The sequence below is a fragment of the Tympanuchus pallidicinctus genome, unplaced genomic scaffold (assembly GCF_026119805.1).
Source record: "Tympanuchus pallidicinctus isolate F22 unplaced genomic scaffold, pur_lepc_1.0 scaffold16, whole genome shotgun sequence".
Lineage (NCBI taxonomy): Eukaryota > Metazoa > Chordata > Aves > Galliformes > Phasianidae > Tympanuchus > Tympanuchus pallidicinctus.
Window position 1 is genome coordinate 29,700,260 of NW_026294679.1, and position 19,021 is coordinate 29,719,280.

Below are 19,021 nucleotides of genomic sequence, written 5' to 3' on the forward strand. Positions count from 1 at the left end.
GACCAGAAATTCCTGTGTCTTTTCTCTTGGCACATTTCCAGCCATTACATCAGGCAATTTGTGGAGCTCTGCTATTAAAATAGGCATGCTTTCTGCTGCTGTTTTCTTTGAGCATTTAATAGTTATCTCCAGAAAATACAGATTCTCTATTTTTTTCAATCCATAGAGAAGACTTCTTTTCTAGGAAGGGCTATACATGGGAAAGAGCGTTGTTTAACTTGAATTTTGACCAAGATGGTGACTCTTCTGCCTATCCAAATCGTTTCAAAGTCAGCGTAAATAATTCTCAAATGGAGGAGGAAGACTTAATTTTGTTTTGTCTTCCTCTCTCTACCCCTTTCCCCAAACTGTGACTGATCACTGGAGGCCTATAAGAATGTATTCATAAGCAATAAGTATTTGCTACATTTTCGTAATGTAAATACTGTTTCTTGTTTGTTTTGTTTTGTTGTTTTTTTTTCCCCTTTGGTGAAGATTTGAAGACTTCCTTGCACGCAAGTGGTCTTCTGAGAAGAGATTTGGCTTGGAAGGATGTGAAGTAATGATTCCTGCGCTTAAGACGATCATTGATAAATCCAGTGAAATGGGAATTGAATATGTTATAATGGGGATGCCTCATAGGTAATGCCAACAGAAACCCCCCAGTGCATGGTTTTAGTCTTAAGGCAGGCTTTGAGCAGTTGAATTTTATTAATAAAATTGATGTTAGAGAAGCTGTGGAAGCAAGAGTTTGTTAGAGTGAGCAATGGCTGTGCAGAAATGTAACAGACGTGTCAGTGACAGCTGCCGCCCTTAGAGGTGAACTTTGGAGCTGAAAGCAAGTGTGGCAGCAGCTGTGATATTTATTCCATTGAGTCTAGAATTGAGAAAGCAGGCTGAGATAGACATACTTTTGCGGTCTGCTAATTGCTAATTAGTATCATGTTAAGACTGCTGGATAACTGCATAATTCATTGCTTGTAGTTGGATAAGTAGATGTTAAAAACATTGGGAATGCATTAGAAGGGGATAGAATGAAGGGTTTCAAGCTCAGTAGTTCAAAGTGAACTACTGAATTCCAAATTTCTGACAGGGGTGTCTTGCGGTTTTAAAAGTTTTATGCTCCTGACTCTATGCAATTAACATTTTTGAGACATAATATTGTTTGGAATTTTCTTAGAGGTAGGCTGAATGTATTGGCTAATGTCATCCGAAAAGAGCTGGAACAGATCTTCTGTCAGTTTGATCCCAAACTTGAAGCAGCTGATGAGGTAAGGTGCTTCTTCAATAGATATACCTAGAGAGATAAACATTCAATGTACTTTTTAGATGCTTTTGATCATAGAATCACAGAATTGCTCAGACTGGAAAAGACCTTAAAGGTCACAAAGTCCAACTGCAACCTAACCTGTCATAGTTGTCATAATAGCATTATCAGGTGCTGAAATGCACTGTCGTATTCTCTCGTTTAAGGGCAAAGGTCATTTGATAAAATTTCTTAATAAATTCAAAGACTGTACTGTGCCTTTAACACGCAGAAGGTGTCTTGATTATAGAGTCTTTAAAAAAATGAGTGAAGATACGTCAGTTCCAGATGATTTAACTGAGTTTGTTGTATTCAGGAGTCGTCGTCACTCCGAAAGTAATGCCTTGTATTTATTTACATGGGAACTACAACAGATACAAAGAGCACAATAATAATTTCCTAGAACAAATTCTCATCTCCAAAGCACTGTTTTTTAACACAGTCTCCATTGTTAGCTGTGCATTTTCACCAACTATGAACAAGAACCTGCATGCTGTGGTCACAGACATCTGTACCAGCAGAGGTGACTCCCTGTCAAAACTGCTGAGATGCGCCATCCACTGCCTCGCTGAGCTCACATCCACTGTTTGGTCTCTATAAACATTCAGCAAGTGTCAGTGGATACCACTGGACACATTTTTTTCCATGTGGAGGAATAAAATTCCACACCTTTGCTTCTTACACACTTCCCTGTCAGGTGCTGTTGTGTCAGACTGCTCCTCTCCTGCCATTTATCATGCAGCAGCAAAATTGAATGGAATACCCGTGGAAAGTTCAAACTCTACTGCCATACAACCAACATCCACCTCTGACATCATGAGCCAACATAATGAAACAGGAGGCGTTACTTTTGGAGTGACCTTTGCATGTATGAAATGAGAATCAATATTTTACAGATATTTGTGGTGGTTTCACACTGACAGCTAGCTAAGTTCCACTGCTGCTCACTGACTTCCCCACTCAGCAGAGCAGGAGGGGAAAATACAATGAAGCAAAAGCTCCTGGGTTGAGGTAAGGGCAGGGAGATTACTTACCAATCACCGTCACAAACAAAACAAGACTCATCAAAGGGAGATCAATGTGATTTATTGCCAAGTACCAACAGACTTGAGCAGTGAGGAGTAAAGGCAAGCTAAAGACAGTCTTCAGTCGATCTATCCTGTTCAGCCTCCCTTCCCACACGGCATTGGGAATTGGGGTCTGTGTTCAGTCCATAAAATGGTAGCGCGTACTGTTGCAAAATTAGCTAGATCCATTTCTCAGAATGAAGCAGAATTTTCATACAGAAAAAAATCTGTAGTCAGATGCAGTTTGTGTGTATAACATTCCTGAGCTTTGACTACATCTTGCACGTTAGGGATCTGGAGATGTAAAATATCATCTGGGAATGTATCATGAGAGGATTAACAGAGCAACAAACAAGAAGATTACTCTATCCCTGATGGCTAACCCTTCTCACTTGGAAGCAGTCGATCCTGTTGTGCAGGGGAAGACAAAGGCTGAACAATTTTATCGAGGGGATACTGCAGGAAAAAAGGTAAAGGTTGTATAATGTTATAGTAATTCTTGCTAGTAGGCTCTAAAGTATTTTTAATGAAAATAATTTACTAACAATTTTGTATTGCACTCTTCCACTCTGTCCCCTTCCCAGAAGAGATGGAATGTAACCTATTTAACTGGATAAAGCTTTCAGAATGGTGTCTTAAGGGAAACTTCAGAAGGCAGACTTAAAACTATTTCATTTTGGAACTGAACAAAGGCAGCAGAATGCTGACAAGTCTGTGGTTTATTGTAAAAATACAATGCAGGATGCTGATATAAAAATAAGATTCTATTTCATAAGCGCTACAGAAACACAGAGAAGAGAGAGCACGCTGAGAACTGGAGTTTTACTTTCTAATATGTGTGTGATTTTGTGCGTGCAATCCTCCATCTTAGGTTATGTCCATATTGTTACATGGGGATGCTGCCTTCGCAGGACAAGGTGTCGTTTATGAAACATTTCATCTTAGTGACCTTCCTTCTTACACCACAAATGGAACTATTCATGTTGTTGTCAACAACCAGGTAATAAAAAGAACATTTTCAAATCAATTTATGTACTGAGTGTTGTTGGTTTTGGTTTTTTTTTTTTTTTTGCTGGTATATTTATTTATTTATTCTTGCTTACTAGCTTGTTGTCTTCTATCCTCTCTCCATTAGAATGGCTAGAATGATCCTGAAAACAATCATAGTGTCTAGCAACTGACTGGATAACACTTCAACACCTACGTTTATTTCATTCAGTTTGTAACAACTGGGTTATGTTTGCTTTGTTTAGTTTGTAAGGGAGCAAAGGGAAAAAAGCTCATATGGCTTACCAAAATGAAAAGCTAAGACTACTGCTGCATAAGCGATTGTCGAATGAAAACCCAAGTGTTCAAAGCAAAGTAGAGGGTGACATCTACATCATTGTAATGGAAGTTCCTGGATTTTTTTAGATTGGCTTCACTACAGACCCCCGTATGGCACGTTCCTCTCCATATCCTACTGATGTTGCTCGTGTGGTCAATGCTCCCATTTTTCATGTGAATGCTGATGATCCTGAAGCAGTGATGTATGTGTGCAGTGTAGCTGCAGAATGGCGAAACACATTCAACAAAGATGTGGTTGTTGACTTAGTAAGTCTTGGTTTTCATAACTTTTCATTCTGCGTATACGTGTAATTCTTTTAAGTTTTCTCTGTTCAGGAGACATAGTTTGATTTGAATGACTTTTAAAAGTCATTTGAATGACTCTTTTTAAAAACAAAACAACAAAAAAACGATCTGCAGTAATCGATAAACTTTTTTTTCTACCAGAGGCTTCCGTATCTCTGTACAACTATGAAATAAAAGAATTCCATTTTACATCTTCCTTCACCAATGGAAACAATCTTTCCTTTTGTAGGTTTGTTACCGTAGGAGAGGGCACAATGAAATGGATGAACCAATGTTCACCCAGCCCCTAATGTACAAGCAGATTCACAAGCAGGTGCCAGTGCTGAAGAAGTATGCTGATAAACTGATCGCAGATGGGACTGTAACACTGCAGGAGTTTGAGGTGCAGTATATCAATAGAGTTAAAAGGAACTTACAGAACTGTCAGCAGGAAGACACAGTTGTCATTGCATGTTGTCTGCTTGCAAATCTTTCTTACATTGTTGTGATTTTGACACTTTTCTGATCCAGTTCAGTTTGCATTTTTATGTAAAAATACCGTGTTTAAAAGCCAATTGTCACAGAGGTACTACTTTGGTCAAATTTGTTACTTCAACCCTTGCCTTATGATTGAATTAGGAACAAACTCCACATAAATGTACATATGCATTCTTATACCAAAGGAACAGAAAGTACTGTGAAATAATTAATACATATATTAGGAGAAAAAAGAAAAATAATTGATTCTGAGATTTGTAGAAGAAGAAGTTGGAGATGCAGGAATTATTCACCTCCAAACCATCAGTAGGATGGTGTTGGAGTACTCATGGGTATAACATACAGCTTCGTGTTCATCACCAAGTGGCAGTTATATTCAGCAATAAAATAAAACACCAACATGTAAGCTTTTTATTTTCTTGCAATGATTCAGCTACCTAGGTTCAGACAGAGATAACTTGAAATGCTCCAGAAGGATGAAATGTAGGGTCTGGTGTCCTTGTTGAGCTAGTTAGGTCTTTTCTAAAAGGGAGTAAGTAGAGTGCAGACGAAACAAAGGATCTTTTGGGAAGCTGGTATTGAGGATGAGCTAAAAAGCCTTCTGTTATTCTTAAGAACGATTACAGTTTATGTAGAACTAGTTAACTTTAATAGCTCTAAGAGTGGACCAGTGCTGGCATGGACTTCAACTGGATTCAGGATCCTGACTGGATATTTTGCTGTGCAGACTAACGTTCACACTGCTGTTGATACTTCCAAGATGAGCTAGTTAAATCACTTGGATGTGGTTTTGAATTGAAATGTGGGTGTTGTCAAACAGTTTATTCTCCCTCAGAATGCAGTTTTCTATCGGATCTAAGCAGATCCTTAGCTAGAGTCAGGCCAATTTTCTAGAAGGTTCTTTTCTGGTCTTTACTAGTATCTGTAGCCTGAAGTAAAAGCTGAATAATGCTGATGTAGAAATGTGACTGCAAATTATATTCAGTTCTGTCTTTTAAGAGTACTGCTTGTCACTTTGTCTCTCAGTCCTATCCTCTCTAACATCTTTCCAGTAAACTAAATAACTTTATTCAGAGTTATGTGGATAATAAGCATTTTTCTAGAAGACTTTTTACTCTATTTTATCCTAGATAAAATCTGAGATAAAATGAAAATGTTTCCGTAATTTTAACTAAATTTTGTTCTGGAGTTAAATACTGAATGGGAGTTGCAAGGATGTTTTAAAAAGAACATTCTTGTTCTTTTACAGGAAGAAATTGCGAAGTATGATAGAATATGTGAAGAAGCATATACCAGATCTAAGGATAATAAGATTCTACACATTAAACACTGGCTTGATTCACCTTGGCCTGGTAAGAACTGTCCTTTCATATAACCTGGTATTAATACAATTGTGCTTCTGTTTTGAATCCTAAGTCTGGAATTCTTCAATGTTTTATCAGCCAGTATTTCTTTAAAATAGACCTTTGGTTTGCCCATGTTAACAGTAAATGAAACGTTCTGCCAGATCAAATTGAAAGAGGATGATTTTTTAAAAAGAAATGTGGAAACTAAGATTGCCACTTAAAAAAGCTCTCTTTTCAGTTCACTAGAAAAGGAGAAGAAGAAAATATGGGAAGAAGAAATATGTCTCATCCTCTCTTTTTTTTTTTTTTTTTTTTTGAAGGATTTAAGTGCCATAGGCGTTTTATTGTCTACCTATGCCCACACAGTTGGGCCTCTTTCACAAGAAGCGAAAGTAGAAATAAAGCAGATCTTGTGTCTTCAAGATTAAGTAATGTTGTCATGCAGAAAATGGGAATATGGTTGTCTCCCTTTGAAAAGTGAAGAACGGGATTAGTATGTTTCTTAGAATCAACGTGATCGCCTCACTAGATCTTTACTTCCAGGATTCTTTAATGTGGATGGAGAACCCAAGAGCATGTCCTGTCCTCCAACTGGCATTTCAGAAGACCTGCTGACTCACATTGGCAATGTAGCTAGTTCAGTGCCAGTCAAAGACTTCAAAATACATGCAGGTCAGCTGGAATCTTTGTTTCTGTTAGTGGCTGTATTTCTTGCTCAGATTTTGTTTTTCTGCAAATGAATTGCTATTGGGTGTTCTCCAAGGAGGAAAATGCCTGTGATTTTTATTTCACCTCTTTTATCCTAAGGGGAAAGGAGAATGTGTCAGTTAAGGTTAGAATCAAAGAATCATAGAATTGCTCAGGTTGGAAAATACCTTAAAAATCATTGAGTCCAACCATATAACCTAACCATGCTACCCAAGCAACCCACAGCTAAATCATGGCTCTGAGCACCACATCCATACGGTTTTTATACACAGGTTCACACTGCCTGTTCTTGTTTTTTCGGCTTCACACTGCTTCTGTTCCCTACCTCCTTAAAATAGATTTTTCTCTGAGGGAGGTTAAACTCTTTGTAATGTTAAGTTAGTAATCCTTTGATTTGTCAAGTCCTTTTGTGAAGCACTTGGGGGAAGTAAGGAATCCATCTCAGCGCTATTCATGTTTTTACAAATACTAAAAGCAGTGTTAATTTGGAGTTCACTTAAGACACTTTTCTTATAGTTAGACAGTTTTCTGCTCAGAAAAATAGCTTGATCTTTTCAGGCCTGGCAGCACTGCTGATATGCTATGAGAGTAATTGTAGTACAGCTGAATGAACTCCATGTGGGCAAATTCAGACACAGTTTTCCTTTCAACAGCATTTAGTGTTGATAGCATAAATCTACCTTCTTCTCAAAAAGTCTTAACTGTTGGTCTGAAGGGATTCAGTTCTGAATTTAGCATCTATTGTAGTAAAAAGCTAAATGTGCCTGTCACACTGGGGAGCTCCTGGCACTCTGTCAAGCTTCTGACTGAATTCTTGTACTTCCTGGTCAGGTTGAACTCTTAACAGCTCTGCAGGGAGCAAAGACACATTCATTCCCTGGTGAACATGGAACTGCTTTGTTTAGGGACCTTTTTCTTTTATTGGCTAGGGAATGTACTTAGGATTAAAAGAAAGAGCTATTTTTTTTTGTTTTGTTTTCTGAGCAAAATCTCCAGATACTCTTTCATCTCCAGAATCACCCATTGAGGAATAAAGTATCTGCTGAAGCTGTTCCATGTTTTCATATTCCTCTGGAGTAATGAAATAGGGCATTACTAGTTATCAACTGTAAGCTTATTGAGCAGATACAACTGAAGATGGACTTTAAAACTCTTCTACAGATTTGCACACTTTGTTGGTGATGCTATAATTTTAAACTGTAAACTCTAAAATATAGTCAGCTAATAAAATTCAGTATTAGACATTCTAACTAAAAAGGCAGCCTCTCTTTATTAACTTGACCTTGACAGCAAGTATTATTTGCCATTATAACTATTCCACGTGGGCAGATAATTCTCTAACTTTTGTCTTCTAGATTTTTTTACACAGTTTAAAAGGCCACAAGAGGGGAGAAAAAAAATGGGAAGAACAACTTCAGAGTGCTTTGACCTTCCATTAAGAAAGCTACAGTTTAATATCTCCTGGTCTTCCTGGAAAAAGTGGAAGCTGATTTTATTTTGTCAAGTGTTTTGTATATTCTCTGAAAGATCTTCAAGATTTTCTTATTTAAATACAGACAAATTCTAAGAGTGTAGTTTTAAATGGAGAGGAAATAGAGTAATTTTTGTAAAGGTTGGGAAAGTAACATAGGGAAGAACAGAAATACAGCAAATAGAATAGCTTGCCAAAAGCATCACTGCAGATATGCAAATAAGGTAGTGTTAAGTTACCCTGAATTCTCTAGGCTTATATAGCCTCAGTTGGGAGCACCTGTATGAAACTTCAAAGGGTATTTTATTTCCAATAAAAATTGCGGTGTTACAACTTGTATTTTGAATCACCAGTGTGAATCGATCTTCACTTGTAAATAAACCAAAGCCAAACAACAACAGCAAGTTAAGAAAAAAAAAAACAAAAAACCACACACACAAAAACACAGCAAAAGAAACAAAAAAGCTATCCTAAAATCAACCTTTGCTTACCAACTGAAAATCCTTTGGCAGCTACTACAATTTTTTATTTATAAGATATTCATCATATTGATTAATTTTGCTTGTTTCTTTATAGTACCTCTAGAATCCTATAAGACAAATGCCAAGAAAAAATAAGAGTGAGAAAGACAGAAGAACTTAACAGATGACATCTTCAGTCTTTTACAAAACAGTACTTGGTGTTGATAAGTGAAAGTAAATGTTTGGAAAGAAGTATCTGACCCTGAGTCACTCTAATTGTTCTCATAGTTTCTGGTAGCAGAGTTGTCATTTTCTTCTGATAGAGCAAGGTACAGACAGTGTACAAACCTTTCTTTAGGAAACAAGTTATTTTACTTTGCTAGCAGTTCAAACCTAAGAGAACTAGTATGGTCTACAAAGTGAATGTTGTTTTAACTTGATGCAGTTCTTCTGCATTTCATGAAGACAGTGGATCAGCAACTAAGACTAAAAACAGCAATCTTTGAGTTCTCCTGATGAGTTCTCCTGTTCCTGTATACTGTAGCCAGTGAGGAAAATGGTGATTGTAATGTGAATGTCAAATATCTCTGAAGTAGATCCACTGATTTCTGATCTTTATTCCAATAGGACTCTCCCGGATTTTGAGAGCCCGCTTGGAAATGACCAAGAACAGGGTTGTTGACTGGGCCTTGGCAGAGTACATGGCTTTTGGCTCCTTTCTGAAAGAAGGGATTCATGTCCGACTGAGTGGGCAAGACGTAGAGAGAGGCACTTTTAGGTGAGTACTGAGATAACTGTTAAAAGCTGTCTGATACTTCAAGAAACACATTTAGCAATTTTTAAACAATATAGTCTTTTGAGGGAAGAGGGAGGCTGAGGCTATTCAACATCAGTCTTAATGTCATAGATTCTAGCAGATGATCTCCCATTTATGTAAATGGAGTGTTTTAAAGAGTAATATTTAAGGTAGAAGAAATGAATAAGCATTTTTAGATATTCTCTTCCTTATCTGACTGAAAAGCAGAAATTATTTCTTACTTTTCAAGTAAGAATTCTGTTACAATCCACCTATTGCTGATAAGTAAGAGAAAGGCATTTGCTGCTACAAATTCTGAAGCCTTTAAATACTGCTCTATTGGTAGCTTCTTGAAACTCTACTGTCCTGTGAACAAATATCTTGCCAGTTGGCAAGGCTCTTCTAAATGAAACAAGATCCTTTGTACTGAGACTCTTAAAGACCGTGGAGCATGAATGAATGGTAAATTTCATCACTTCATAAAATATATACAGTTCTGCTGCCTTACCTGTCTCTCCACAGAGTAAAATCTTAATGATGTATTTAATTGAACTCTTTGATGCAAAGCCTGTTGCTGGGGCTGAGTTAACTAACAGCTTCACTAAGTTTAGTTGTGAATGCTTGCAGGAAAGGAGGAAATCTTGGTGACTGACTTCCATCGTGTGGTGCAGTGTTGTGTTTCTGTGCTGAGCTTCCTTTGGTATTCGGTCACTGGGCTTTTTTTTCCCCACTCCCATTCTAATGGCAGCTTAACAAAATCCTTCAGACAAGACAAAAAAAAAAAAAAAAAAAAAAAGCTGAAAACCTGGAGATTCCCCTCTCTCATCATCCCTGATTTCAGTACCAGCATCTTGTAAATGGCAGGAATGCATATTTATTGTTCAGCAAACTACCTACCTAATTCTGATGAGTGCTTAGTGTTAAGTCTGACACACAGCTATAGACTTGTCTTAAGAAGACTGATTTTCTGTATTCTCAGTTCTCTAACTGGTGGAAGAGGATTTGCCAGACCTAATGTCCAGATTTTCTCAGTGTTTAAGATGACAATAGTAGTTGTGCTCACAGAAATACTGAGATAACACAGAACAAATGTCACAAATAAAAGCTATTTTGACTGGCAAGACTACCTGAAAATTAGTGTCCTACCTGGATGTTATTTTTCAGCCTTTAAAAAAGAATTAAAGAGGTATTCCTGTAAAGAGACTTGATTTTGTACCAGTCTGACAGCTAACTGACAACTGTGTTACAACAGGAAAAGGTGACTTGCATGTCTACATGCAAGGGCTGCTCTGAAAGCAGTGCCTCCTATTTTATTGTATTGACCCACAGTGTGAGAGGCAAATGGTGATAGGGCAGTAGGGGTTGAACCTTTCCACCAGCATTCCATCACATTTTATTGCTGTGCAACAGATGGCAGCAGAGGGACAGTGTGACAAAAAGGCATCTGACATGAAGTGTCTATAAAGCAAACATATGGAATTGAATTCCTCCATGTGGAAAAAATGGCACCAATTGACGCTTGTTGATGCTTGCTGAATGTTGTAGAGACCAAACAGTGGATGTGAGCACAGTGGGGCAGGAGGTGGTGCATTTCAGCAGTTGTGACGGCGATATGAAAGACAAGTTGTGTTATGGTTGGCCATGCACAGCTGTCACACCATGAAATGAAGAGCTCTTGTTCACCACTGTCAGAACCACACATCTAATGGTAACTATGTTGAAAAACAGTGTTTTGTACTTGAGGATTTGCTCTCTCAAGCAGTGTTATTGAGCTCTTAGTGTCTCTCATATCCATGGAAATAAATAAGGAATCATTACTTTCAGAGCAACCTGGCTATCTACCTATGCTTACTGTAATCAGCTTTTGCTGAAGAAATACAGCTTCACGTTCAAGAAGCTTATGTCTTTATACTTTTTGTCCTCATCTGAATGACAAAACTGATAGTTTCACAATTGTTTCTTCTGTAGCAGAAGTTCTGATGTATTTTCTCCGTTCTACCTCTCTCTCTGTGTTAATCTTCAGAGTCTGTCTTTTCCTGGTTTTATTTTGTGACTTCTAAACAAATTTCAGAGCTAGTATTCATTGTAGCAAAGGGAAGCACAAAAGGACTGGGTCTTCAGTTCAGTATTGGCAGCTATACAACACACAGTAATTGTTACTAGTATAATAACTGTCCTTCTGCTAGCAGTCAGAAAGCTGGACATATTGGTGTGATTCACTCAGTTAGTCTGCTCAGAGAGTTAATGGATTGCAGTAATTACTTTAGTCATCTTTGTTTTGATAGCACTCCTTGGTGCCCCATTCTAATGCTGATTAATGGTGTTCCAGGGAACTGTAAGTGGTGTGAATGGAAATAGCAGGAAAGAAGATGAAACTGTTTCAAGTGTTGGCGCTCAGATTAGGTTAGATTATTTTTTTGTGAGAAAGGTAAAGAATTGTCCTAAGGAAAAGATTAATGACATTTTCCACAAAGAAGAGTAAAATGTTCTAGTAATATTTTTTCCCTTTGATTTTTGATTTCTGTCAGTCTAAAACATTGTGTAACGACCCCCTGCCTCCACCTCACTGCCTTCCCTGTTCCCTTGCAATTATGTGTTTTGAATTTCCTTGAATGCTGAAGAACAGTCTTGAATAATCAGTGCAAGTCCGTATGGTGCAGTAATTGTATTTAAACAATCATATTGCTAGATTTCAACCAAACTAGAGTGTTATCTAAACCAAAGATAACTGTTACATGCATGCTTTCTAGAATGTAGCTTTGAAAGCTTATCTTTGAAAGTAGCATTGTTAAAACCCAGAGTGTTCTTAGCTAACAGATTTCAACGACTCTTTGCAGCCATCGCCATCATGTGCTTCATGATCAAGAAGTTGACAAAAGAACGTGTGTTCCCATGAACCACCTCTGGGAGCAGCAGGCCCCCTATACTGTGTGCAACAGCTCCCTTTCCGAATATGGTGTCTTAGGTACGTCTTGGGGTAACTGTCTGAGACTTGCTTATGTTTAAATAGGTCTCAGGATGTTGGAATTGATGACTGCTAATTTAGAGGATGTTTTTTTTTTTCAGATTTTGCTGTAAAGCAGTTAAGCTTCTTGGCTTACCAAATTTTGTGTTGCTGCTTGAGTTTGCCAACCTTCAAAACGCATAAATGGCTCCCTCTGCTAATGACATTTAAAAACAAACTCTGCTTTTGTTGTATTTCAATGTTACTGCATCCATACCAGTTTTGACTCAGTTGGGAAGCATGAAACAGGGATGTAAAATCGAGTCCAAATGCTGATTTCTGTTCCAGCACTTCTCCTTGAAGGGGTTGTTCTATAGTACACCAACCCTGTTCATTATTTGAAGGGGATTTTAAAAATTATTGTAGTATTGTTTGTGGAAGTCACATCCCTGGAGACATTCAAGGCCAGGCTGGATGTGGCTCTGGGCAGCCTGGTATGGTGGCTGGTGATCTGCACATAGCAGGGGGTTGAAACCAGATGAGTATTGTGGTCCTTTTCAACCCAGGTCATTCTATGATTCCATGATTCTATAAGCTTTGAGGTTAATTTTTTTTCTATAGTTTGATGTGTTTGGTCTCTTGTTTCTAATTATGACAAATTAGAGAAGAGATGGGATATCTCCAAATTCTTTTTTCTAGCTTTTTAATATATTATCTCTAGTATGAGGCATATGAATATATAGTTTTCAATGTGCTTTTAGTGCAAAACTTCCTACTGTTTCCCGGTGGTACACCTTTTTGCTTAGATTGCTTAGAACCTGTGTATACTTTAAAAATGTAAACTGGGAGGCTGAAATAACTTTTGCTGGAAGCTTTAGACAGTACGGTAGCATTGATCTTATTACTGTTTGTATGGGAACTACTGAGTCACGTCCTGAACCTCTGATTGATCACCTGAGGTGAGCCGTGAGTCAGCCAGAGGAGCACAGGTGAAGGCAATTCAGCTGTGCTGCTGGAACCCCTCCTAGACCTATTTAACAGCTGGCTACCAGTGGGGAAGGATCTCTTCTGGAGATCGCCTCTTCTGGTGTTTTGTAGGTGAGCCCAGCATAAGGGTAAGCTTTCCATTTATTCGCTTTTGTTATCGTTGTCCACTTTGCCTAACTCTCTTGACTATATTGTGATTGTAACATCTTGATATCCATTGATTATACACTGTTTAACAGGAAATCACATATAATGACAGAGGATGAATTTCACTGAGCGAGACATTTAGAGCTCAGCAAGGAAGAGAGTGTAGGGAAAGGCTGTGAAAGAGTTGTATACTAAATATTTCAAAGCTCTCCCTCTCAAGTTCTGGCATCTCTTAAAAAGGAATCTTCACTTTCCACAGCTGTAGATTTCAGTTTGAAAGTATCCATCTGTTGTGATTGGCAGCACTGGAATACATACCTATACTTTAACAAAAGGGGAGGAACTATCAGCAAAATTAAGAACACTTTGTAGCACAAATGCAAAAATCTAGCTTAGGCTTATCTGAAGTGCTGTGTTGAATGTGCTATATTGAAAAAACAAATCCTTGTTACAGATGGCATTAATCATAGTGGAGTATGTTGTTGGTATTGGACAGACATTTTAATTTGTGAATAGATAACCTCCTTCTGACATGAGAAGGATGGCAAGAGGAATGTGGAGCACAGAAGAAGTGGATCTAATAATTTATTAAAAAAATGTTATTGATTCTATGGATAAATAATGAAATACAATTTCATACCCATTTCATAAGTAGTATGAATGAAAAAGATGAACCATTGTTATGAAGATGGTAATTCATAACTGCTTCCTTCAGAGTTCCAGAAATACTTCACCGCATAATCATTTTTGTGTATGCTCCATATTACCTCTTGCTAATAATATTAAAATGGTTTAAAACTGTAGGGTTGGAGCATGGGCTGACAAGGTGAGATTTTAAGGTATTTTTCTTGGCTCCCTGGCAGAATTGGTGTGAGGAGAAGCTTGCATCTCTTTGAACTAGTATATAATATTTACATGCAAACTAAATGGGAGAATGCAAGAAAGAATATGTACAAAGATAAGAAGAATGTGGCATAGATAGAAAGCAAAAATTTAACTTCATAAATTTTTTATGTTGTTCCCAATTTCTTACTGTTTCTCACATTTTTTGGCCAGGGGTTTCTTAATTTGAGTGTGTTTACAGTACTACTGCAAGTATTATTGTAAGTGGGTCATGGTTTGAAATAATGTATCTGAATTTGAAAGTGACAGATGTGTGAATACAGTTGAATTGTGATTTTATTCCAGAAGTCACGTCTCAGTTGATCGATCTAGGATGCCTAGTGTTGATATGATATGAAGGTTAATTCTTATTGCAAGAAATTCAAAACAGAATTTAGGTTTGTTTCTACACTGAAAACAGGAGTATACTCCTGTTCAATTCTGTTCAATTCTGCTTCAGGAGATGTGATAAATGGTTCCTAAAAGCTAACAATACTGATATTTTTAATTGCGAAGTGTTTTAAATCGCTCTTGTATGAGATCTCTATCAGTAAAGGGCATTAAATCATCAGAAACAGTTGATAAGTGATGATTATTTTACTAAAACTGCTCTATGTTGAAATGTTTATAATTTAGTTTGTGCTCCCTTGCTAACTTTTGCATATCAGCCTTCTCAGATATGTTTATATTTGTGTGTTGTATCTGTACAGAGTGTGAGATACGCAGTCGGTGTGTGAACATGGCCCCTCTAACTGAATACGTAACTGGAAGGGACATTAGATTGTTATCTGTCTAGCTGGTATCATCATGGTTTGAGTGAAAGAGTGAGTGAATGTTTGCAGTTCAAGGAGTTGATTCTTCACGAGCAGTAAAACAGCGAGGAAAAAGCCAACAATTCTATTTCTCTCTGCTACAGCCTGCTACTTCTGCTGTGTAAGGGAGTTACACAGAAATAGTTTGCAGTTAGGTGTTCTAAAGTATTTGGAGGAGGATGCAAAGGAAAAAAAAAAAAAAGGTGCTAAGATTTTAATTTATGACTGTAAACAGGCAGTAGCTCAGAGGCATTTTGGGAATTCCCTTTGTTTCTGTGAATTAAAGCTAAGTGAAAATTGACCTAATGGATTGAACAGCTCAGCATGATAAAACTGCAGATTATTTCCTTGGAAGGGGGGAAGCCAAGAGCTGGCATCCACTCAGAGCTGTGGGCTTTGCACCAAGTTATTGTTGTGCTGGTTAGGAACTCCTGGAGTGTAACCACTCTATTAAAAGTAGTACTCTAACAAGATTGTTTCCTCTTAGAATACAAAGGCAGTCTTGTTATAGCTCAAACAATTGCTTGTGTTTTGTATACAGGAAGCAATCAAGTGTTTATATCGGGGCATTAAATCAGAGTATTTAACAACCTCTGCGAACTCAGTTAGACATCCCTTGTCTACTCTTTTTAGTTACCTCCAGATTACTACAATTTAGCTGTGTCCCGTCTCATCTAGCTGTACATTTTTCCTTTCATTGAAACAGAATATCTGGGAGAATAAGCAGTGGTTGTGTGAAGTCTTCTAAACTAATGAGTCTGTCTGAGTTTGTTTGCTAATCAAGATAGAAAAGGTGAACTAACAGGTGCTCTATATAGTGTCTCTTCAGCATTTTTTTAAATATGTGTCAGGATCTCCTCTCTTTCTTTACCACCCTCAAAATGACTTGTGTGTTGTTGATTCTCCATCCTGGAGGAGCAGTTCTCTCTGGCAAGTTCATCACTGGCTTTGAGAGATCTTGGGCTGTTATGTCCTATTCTGGGAACTTCCAGAGAATGTCCAAGCATGATAGGCTTGGAACTAGTGCGTAGCTCAGCACTGGTGTACGGCTTTTTCCAGGGGGAGTTAATGTTTAAAATACAAGACAAGGGAAAAGGATAGGTGTTATTGAAGACTTTTTTTTTTTTCAATACATTGCTAAGATGGAATGTGCAATGTTACTGCACATTCATAACAGCACTTTCTTTGGTTAGGACTAACAAATATTGTTGGCTCTCAGAAATGGTGTTGGAAAACAGGACAGTACATAGTAACCAAGGAACAGGTTCTCGACAGCACCTACATGGAGCTCCAAGGCAGAAGTCTTTCTGTTCTGTAGAGTCAGCCACCAGATATGCATAAACTTAAATTATTACTGGACTGTACTCATGTTTTGAGATAGGAGTATACCTACACTAGTCCTTGTGCTTGGATTTTGCAGTAAGCATAGTATATACTTGTCTTCATAACTTCTCTCATTCTGCAGTTTTATCTCTGCATTGACAAGCCATCTTTACTCATTAGTTAACATTCATGCCTTGAATCCTTTTGCAATCATACTGAGTTAAGCTGCGGCCTTACTTATGACAGCTGGAAAAGCTACAGTTCTTATGACAAAGATGCAGAATGTTAGGGGGAAAAACACAGAGTATTATGCTGTGTAAGCTGCCACTTTGCTTGAAACCACCTCTGCCAGAGTGACAAAAACAGTAAGGGAGCACAGCAGGGTCTGGCCTAATAGAAACAAGCATTTCTGCTACGCCTGTTGTCTAGGGACCTTAATGAACTTCAACAATTAAAACGTTAGTTTTGCAGCCTTAGTCAAGTGCTGTGTATTTTTCTTTTGTGTCTTCCTCTCTGTACAGAAGGTTATCAGACTGCTGTGTTGGTTCCTGGTCCCCTGTGCCCTGATACGCTCTGAGCCTTGAGAGGCTACTGAGAGCTAAGGAGCTGGCTGGAGGCTTTCCACCACGTTTTGGGTGGTGCAGATTCTTCAGCTTTTCTCCTTTGCAATCCTGAGCCTAATTGTCTTGGCACTAGGTTTACTCTTAGTGTAAACCTGTTCTCTGGGTATCTCATTGTGTAAGAATTAATCCTTTACAATCACAAAGTTTATATAAGACTGTGAAGAAACGTTCAGTTCTGGGCTCTGCAGACACAACAGTACATGTCATTGCTGCAGTATTCTTTAACTCTTTAGTCTGGTCTGAAGTTAAGCCCTCTTAAGGGGCCTGGTTAAGAGCCAGCTCCCCCACAGTTCCATCTCATCTTTAGAACTGTGAAGTCTTTCTAGCTGCTGACCTGGATCCATCTGGTACTCCCAAAAAATCCTCCTCAGGGAAAGCACTTGGCCTTCTCCTGGCCATATTGCTGCTCTACACATCTTTGCACCTATGGTTTTTTGTATCTATATATTTAGCACTTCAGATCTTGCTCTTTTAATAGTTTTCAGCATATACAGCTAGAAGTTGGTAATTCTTGGCAAACTTCATAGTGATTGCTGTAATTGCTAGTCGAAAGTCTTTGATGTTAAGAACTCTCATTGTAATTTGCATGGTGGAAAATGAGTTCTGAGATACCAAACATGTGCACCAGTGATGCATGTTTCATTAAATAGTAGTCCTTGTAGCATTGATTTCAGAATATTAATCAGAAAGTATACATTACATTTGGATATCCTTTCCCAACTATTTTTATGGCTGTCAGAAAGCTTGCCAAAGGTATCCATGTTAGAATCACAGCTTTTAATACAGCTTCACCTGGGACAGCATTACCTGCTAGAGGTTATTAGCACAAAGTGAGCAACCAGATAGGTAATGAGAAATGGCACTTCTTTTTCCATATGAAAATTTACAGGTGATTTCACTACATGAAACAGAATTTTTGGTGTACTTTGACCAAGTTTTGAGTTCACATACAACTCCATGCTCTTCTAAAAGCACTGTGTGTTTATTGATAATTTGAAGTCAGGACCTCAAATTTTTCTTCTCTGAAAGCTAGATTACCCCATTCTTACAGAGTGCAGCATATGCACAAATAAGCCTTGAACATATTGTGTATTTTTTCAACCATGTCTCCTAATCAGTAGAAATGGTCTCTTAATGCTTGCGTAAAATTAGAATGGGATTCTATCCTACCTAGGGAAATCTGTTTTTCAGATACCTTTGGGAACGTGCATTGAAGGAGTTGTGTAGATTTTTTTTTTACTGTTTGCATTGTGCTAAATATAATAGATTCACACAAATAAGGAGAACAGAGAGATAAAATATTTTGTATAAGCAAGGCCGTTCAAGCAGTTAGGCCAAAAGAATGGTCAGCAAAAGCCATGCACCGTCGTAGGGATGTAGAACTCAAAGACAGTGTGGCTAACTTCTCAGTCTTCTTTTGGCTTTGTAATGTACCCATTTCGTTTTGGTGAGAATGTGAACATGTGCTGGAGTCATGGATGGACTGTTAAGAGTTCACTCCGGAAGCTAAGTGACTCAAAGCTTTCATGCCATGGCGATGGTAAACAAAATGCTGGGTTGGAATCACCAAGGAGTATGCTATGAAGATTCTGTAAATCCAGTGTGTTAAAATTTTTGTTTCATGAATAAACAGTCTCATTTGGAGCTCTTGTTGCTATTTCTCTTGTGCAGTTAGTTTATCCTGTCGTTGTCCATCCACTAACCTTGCAGGAAGGTTTGCACGCTGACTGTGACTGAAGAGCTAGTTAGTTTTGCTGGGAGTTTTCCCTGTGGAATTGGACAACCTTGTTTAAACTTTCTGTAATCACATGTTCATTAGTACTCAATTAAATTATGCTGGGATATGCAAGTAGTTAAAAAAAAAAACAACAACATATATATATATATAGGTTATTGAACTAATCTTAGACTGTAAGTAGATTTCCACAGGAGAAAATGGTATCTACCTCAGCGAGTTCTTGGGAAAGCTTTGCACAAAATTCTGAACTGAGGGAGAGTTCTAATTGTTTAAAAATCCTGTTATATGTACGTTTCAGGAAATCTTGAAGAACTAGAGTCAG

The 19,021-nt window shown here is 37.9% G+C and overlaps 1 protein-coding gene across 6 annotated transcripts in view; it reads left to right on the plus strand.

Moving 5' to 3' along the window:
- OGDHL (oxoglutarate dehydrogenase L) overlaps positions 1-19,021 on the plus strand; it is a 52,961-nt gene that overhangs the window by 21,048 nt on the left and 12,892 nt on the right. For all 6 annotated transcript variants that reach the window (XM_052677789.1, XM_052677787.1, XM_052677791.1 and 3 more), the window contains exons 7-16: positions 475-621; positions 1,160-1,250; positions 2,643-2,822; positions 3,224-3,352; positions 3,766-3,945; positions 4,214-4,366; positions 5,711-5,813; positions 6,351-6,479; positions 9,075-9,225; positions 12,081-12,208. In XM_052677789.1, coding sequence (XP_052533749.1) covers positions 475-621; positions 1,160-1,250; positions 2,643-2,822; positions 3,224-3,352; positions 3,766-3,945; positions 4,214-4,366; positions 5,711-5,813; positions 6,351-6,479; positions 9,075-9,225; positions 12,081-12,208 — 1,391 coding nt within the window. The remainder of the gene's footprint in view (positions 1-474; positions 622-1,159; positions 1,251-2,642; positions 2,823-3,223; positions 3,353-3,765; positions 3,946-4,213; positions 4,367-5,710; positions 5,814-6,350; positions 6,480-9,074; positions 9,226-12,080; positions 12,209-19,021) is intronic.